Below are 6,326 nucleotides of genomic sequence, written 5' to 3' on the forward strand. Positions count from 1 at the left end.
CGAGTCAATATACAAATGAAACCTCTTTTGATCTCAGACAAATCTCATTCTTTAAAATCAGGTTTCATTCTTTTGGATGATTTTGCAACAATTATCAGAAAGCCATGTGCATACGAATTGTAAAAGGTTAAGGCTGGCCAGGTTCCAGGAGGGGCAACTTACATTTATAATCAGTGCATTTAAATGCTTTAGAGCTCTATGGACTTCTTTCAAAAGGGAGGGATATGCCAGAGAAAACAGGTCCGTTGTTTTCCATGAACAGCATGGAATAGCCATGTGTAGATTTTGGTTCTATTTATCAGTTGAAATGGGATGAAAGAAGGTGTCCCCAAGCTGAGAATCAAACAGGGAAGCCATGGGTCTGGCACTTGCTTGCATGTTTGCAGGACAGAGCTGTTTCTAAGTCAGTGAGAAAGCTTTGGTTTTCTAGGCCTGACAGAAATGGTCCTCTGAGTTTAGGACCAGAATGTCCCCTGACTACATCCTGAATTGGTTTGATGTAAACTTCCTCTAAGGGAGCCACTGTGACTGCTCAGGGTCAGGCTTGGAATGCACAGGAAGAGAGTGCCCTGTGGTTAAGACCTGAGGAAAACTGGAAGTAACAGCGGTTCTGATTTCTATATCTCTTCAATTCCTGACCCCCCACTTACAGCAACCCACTGTACATTCCACTTTGTGCTGTTTCCTGACATACACACACACAGACACACAGGAGTGTCTTCAAGTCTTGTATTTTATGAGGTCACTGCCTATCATCAGCTGCATGGCACACAACCCACTTTTCATCTTTGCAGACACATTCAGATCCGTGGCTCCGGGCTCCAGTGCCTGAGGGCCAAGGCTAAGAAGGAAGTACTTGTTGAATCCAGCCAGAGGGAATGGTTGTTGAAGTGGTCATCCATTGAATTAGGTATCAACTAGAGCAGCAAACAACACTCCCATTTTGTGCCCATATTTGATGATGTGTGCAATGGGCTGTATGTCTGAACTGAGAGAAAGTCATACAGGTAGTTTTTGTCATTAGGGCATAGTGGAGTTGCGTGCTGCCCATGGACACTTTCTCATCAGTCTTATGTACTCAAAATTGTTCCTGAAATTTGATTATGATGAATTGAAATCCATATTGAGGACAGACAATATTCTTCCCAAGTCTGGTACAGCTGATTTTTCTTTCAAGAACAGGGACATTTCACTGATATTTAGCCTGGCACCAGATGAAGTAGTTGCTTTATATGCGGGGTTTGTTGTCCAAATCATGCACCTTTACATGTTAAAGTTTCACTCAGCATTGGCCAGCTTTCCATTCTGAGGCACGATTCCCCCTCTCCTGGGTGAGTGGAAGGCAGATGGAATCCCCTGGGCTCTTTACGTCTCTCTGTGACGTAAAATGTAATAGACCCACGTTAGACATTAATGTAGAGAACGCACAGTGTGTTCTGATGGCTCTTAGAGGTGGTGTTGCCTTTTTCTCAGTCCTATCGCCTCTGCCAGGCTATGTGTTCCTCAGGAGAGAACTTGAGGAGATTAAGGAAGGGGATCCTGGTTACCATTCCACAGATAATGAAGCTAAAGCTCAGAGATGTTGATGGCTTTTTCTAAATTACAGTTGAGAAGTGGTACGGCTGAGACCAGGACTTGGGTATTCCGATTCTCAATAGCAGGTTTAAAAACCTTATACTGAATGTACCAGTGAAACATGGACAGTGGTTTTAGTGCATGAAATGCTTCTGGATACAAAAATAGGTGCAAACATTAGAAATTAAGAAAAATATCTGTAGCGTATCCTTCGCATTTCATTGATAGGTATTGCTTAATTTAGAATATTAGGGTGGTCTCCAACAGGCATTGTTACTCACAGGCGCTTGCTCAGCGCCAGAGTCAGCAGTAAGTTCTTCCTTTCAAGACCTTTTTGAACCTTCAGGTCAGTGATATTGACAAGCACTGGTGTGATTAGCGCATTCTGCTCGCTGTTCCCCTCTTCTTGCATAACATACATTTTCCCAGACAGACATTCTCGCAGTGAGACGTAGCAGGTGACTGAGTTCTAGACATGATGGACATAATTCCAGGGCTGTGGTGTGCCCTTTGCACATCCTCTCTGTGCTGATCACATGACCTTGAGGCCCTACTTTGGTGATGAAGCCATGAAGGAAAGCCAGAGAGGGATGGCAGCAGAGGCAGGGTAGAGGATGGTAGCATGGAAAAAGCTGACATTAAGTAGGGGCATACATAGGGCTGTGTGGCATTGACAATAATCTACTTACAAAAATTCCTGGTGTTTATAAGCTGTCCATTTTATAATACATTTTTGAAGTGTGTGTTTTCTAGGCTTTCACATATATATTTTTGCTAAGTTTCACCATAAAATAAGGTTACAAACCTTTCCTTAACGTAAACATCAAACTAATCGGTAAGCCAAGATTGAAAATAATAATCCAAATATATGGGATCAGCTGTCTTAGTTCAGATCAGCTCCCACAGGGTAATCATCAAGATTGAGTGATATGTACAACGTGGTCCAGACCCGTCCAGGGTAGAGATAATCCTTTTACCAGATTCAGTGAAGAATTTCCACCAGTGTCTGTGGGTGGAAGAATGTCAGTGAACAAGCTCAAATGGTGTATTTGTAGTAGATGTGAAACTTTATATGTAATTTAATGGTACAGGAAAGGCAAGTTAAGTCTTTTTCCCTCTTACATAAATTTATTGTCTTTCACTTTCTCCACGAAGTCTCTCCGTACAGACCTTCTTCAGCCATTTTTCAATTGAAATATGAACAATATCATATTAGCTTCAGATGTATAGCCTGGTATGTATATCACAGTGCTTTGACATTTAAATACATTATGAGGAGGGAACGGGATGGACTGTGAGTTTTGGGTTAGTAGATGCAAACGGTTAACTTTAGAATGGATGGGCAGTGAGGGCCTAGGAACTTCCGGATACTGTAGGCAGGGGCAAAAAAAGTAAATAAATAAGGAAATAAAAAATTAGAAATTGCAGAGTCATTATAACTCTGCAGGTACAGTTCAGTTAAAACCTAAAAAGGACCTGAGATTGTATAGTGCCTGAGAGAAAAGGATGGAAGTCATTGTGGCTGCAGACTAACGTTTAGCACTTGAGAGATGTGAAAACTATTTGAAGGTTTTCAACAGAGAACAGTCAAGTTGACAGAATTACATATGGCGTGACTCCTCTGTGCTGTGTAGTATGCACAGCACCACAAAGGACGTAGTAAGAGATGTTTGTCTTTATAGAACTTAACAGTTTATAAAGGATCCTAGGAAATAAAGTGAAAATGTGTACGTTGTATGACGGAAGACCTCTTGGAAACTTTGAGAAGATAAATCATGCTGACAACTGACATTGGCTGACTGTGTACCATGTGCCAAGTCCTGTTCTAACAGTTTTGTGTACTGTTTTTCATTTACTCATAAAGGCAACCCAATGAAAGAGATGCTATTGTTCTCATCACTCTTTTAGAAATTATGAATCTGAGGCATGGAGAGTTCAAGGACCATGCCCCTGTTAGTGAGCAATGGGTTAGGATTCAAAGCCATACAGTCCAACTCTACAGCCCCCCTCTTTTCTGTAATGAGAAGGACCCGATGACCTCACTTAAGGAAATATGACATTTAGGATGCAACTTGACTGTCATCTAGAAATTTCCAATAGGTGTTTCAATGTAATAACTGTGAAAGGGAGAAAAAGTTGAATTATTTTTGTGAGGTAAATGATAAGGGACAAAAACTGAGTTACTAGAGTCTTGGCACAACTTAATGTTATGCTTTTAAGAAACCAATAGGTAGACTGTGGAAGTTTTCCCTTCAGTACATTGGAACACTGAGAAAGAAATTAAAAACTAGATTTCCTTAAGAGATGAGATAATAGGAAGATGGGAGTTAATTTTTGCCTCTACCTTGGGAATGGACAGTCCCTGAAGTGACGTGTAGACTGGATTACAAGATTGAGTCCCTAAGGAACTAAAAAGAGATCTTGGTTCATGGTGTAAATATAATCCCCTTACTTCTCTTAAACACGTAGACCCTAGTGCCTGGTGGAGAGGCTGAGCAAGCTTCTACCCTGAGTCCATTCAATTGTGCTCGGTCCTTAAACGCACATTCAGTCGTGTGTGTCTTATCAAGTGGCAAAGCTGGTGACAATGCGATTTATTTTTCCTTGCTGCTTGAGAAGACTCAAAGCCATAATCTGACAGTAATATGTGTAGTTCAGAAAGATTTCAGGGCATGTCTGAAACGAATTCTGGGTTGCATCCTCTTAGAATCAAAGGATCCACTGCCCCTGAAGGTGGAACTGCCTTTCCAGGACCACAGGGCAAACACCAAGGATAAGACGGCTCGAAGGTAGCTGACTTAAGGACAGTGAGTTTCTGAATACTGTTGATATTACCATCCTTCTGGTTTTGAGATGGAAGACCAGGGATGTGAGATCTGCCAGTTTCTTTCCCACTTTGTGCAGTCCTGAGGGTCAAGTGCCACTGTCGGGAGAATGTGTACTGGGGAGATCGGAGGGTGTTGCGAGATGAGGAGGCTCAGAAAGTACAGTATCTCAGTCAGTAAGTTCCCCCTCTGTGGGCAGACTCTCAGGCTCCCACATGGGGCAGTAAGTAAACTTCTCTGAGCTTTTGGTCCCTTGGTTTTGATTAGACGCACTGTTCTTGGTTCTCACCCCAGCAGGTCTAATCTGCATTAGAGGCCAGCCCCAGGCAGCTGGGGTCTCTGCCCACAGTTTTCCTGGTGAGGAGAGGGCTTAAGGGAGTGAAGAACAGGTTTCTGTCCTGGCCTGTCCCTCTCTCTTATCCCTTAGTTTTGCCCAGCAGCCATGTTTGCATATTGCAGCACTGCCTTCCCTCTGTGGGCTAAGTCTGTGATGTTCTTTGTTTACTTGAGCTTATCAAGACTTGAATATGTGGAAGTCCATGCCATTCCCAGTCATGATACTGAGAGAGGCAGATGCTGTGGGTCCAGGCTGGGCTAGTCTCAGCCATGCCCAGTCTATACGCCCTCTTGTAGGGGGAGCTGTTGTGAGAAGAACTGAGTTGACCTCTAATGTAACCCTTTTCTCCTGTGTCCCCAGATCCTCTTAGAGAAGAATGGCTCCTGGAAATGGTTCATTTGTGACTGACTTCATTCTGGTGGGCTTAACGGACCATCCAGCTCTCCAACTTCCTTTGTTCTTGCTGTTCCTAGTAATGTATATGGTCACTGTGCTGGGAAATTTTGGCTTGATCACAGTAATTGGGCTGAATTCACACCTGCACACCCCCATGTACTTTTTCCTCCTCAACTTGTCCTTCATAGATCTCTGCTATTCTTCAGTGTTTACACCAAAAATGCTCACACATTTTTTATCAGAGAAGAAGATTATCTCTTACCTGGGGTGCATGACTCAGCTCTTCTTTTTCTGTTTTTTAATTCTTTCTGAATGCTATGTGCTGACTGCAATGGCGTATGATCGGTATGTGGCCATCTGTAACCCCCTGTTGTATAACATTGCCATGTCCCCCAAAGTGTGTTCCAGCCTTATGCTTGCTTGCTACTTGATGGCATTTTCTGGTGCCATGGCTCACACTGGATGCATGCTGAGACTGACCTTCTGTGGTGCAAATACCATCAACCACTACTTCTGTGACATCCTCCCTCTGCTCCAGCTCTCTTGCACAAGTACCTACATCAATGAAATTGTACTCTTCATTGCGTCATGCATCAACATCATTGTGCCCAGTCTCACCATCTTTGTCTCTTATGGGCTCATCCTGTCCAACATCCTTCGCATCAGCTCCATGGAGAGCAGGTCCAAAGCCTTCAGCACCTGCAGTTCCCACATAATTGCAATTTCTCTGTTCTTTGGATCGGGGACAATTATGTATCTCCAACCATCATCTTCTGGGTCTATGGATAAGGGGAAAATCTCTTCTGTCTTTTATACCAATGTGGTTCCCATGATGAATCCCTTAATCTACAGTTTGCGGAACAAAGATGTTAAATTTGCTCTGCAAAAAACCCTGAGGAGAAGATTCCGGTTTTGATAGAATCTGTTTCTGTGGGTGTTGTCATTGGATAGGAGATTCAATGTGTTTATTGATAATATTTTTAGTGGCAGTCTTCTTACCTTATTTCTTTCTTCCCTTGGTGAAGGAAGTTTGAGCCTTTCTCTAGCTGTTTACAATTTTTTAGAGTTGGTCTCTTTATTAATCTCTATTTTCCATCATGTTTCTTATTTAGAAACACCTTAAGGAGTTCCCGTTGTGGCGCAGTGGTTAACGAATCTGACTAGTTACCATGAGGTTGCGGGTTCCATCCCTG

General features: G+C 42.8%; 1 protein-coding gene across 1 annotated transcript; it reads left to right on the forward strand.

Annotated features, from left to right (window-relative positions):
- The first annotated feature begins 720 nt into the window (after positions 1–720).
- Positions 721–6,049, forward strand: LOC146399906 (olfactory receptor 8B3-like). The gene has a single exon (XM_084978241.1). It carries the CDS (start codon positions 5,114–5,116, stop codon positions 6,047–6,049), a length of 936 nt encoding a protein of 311 aa, XP_084834367.1. The 5' UTR covers positions 721–5,113.
- Positions 6,050–6,326: the final 277 nt, after the last annotated feature.

Source organism: Sus scrofa, chromosome 9 (assembly GCF_054392235.1).
Source record: "Sus scrofa isolate SSC_HxYL_T2T_F1_AM1 chromosome 9, Sscrofa_HxYL_maternal_Yorkshire_Landrace_v2.0, whole genome shotgun sequence".
NCBI lineage: Eukaryota > Metazoa > Chordata > Mammalia > Artiodactyla > Suidae > Sus > Sus scrofa.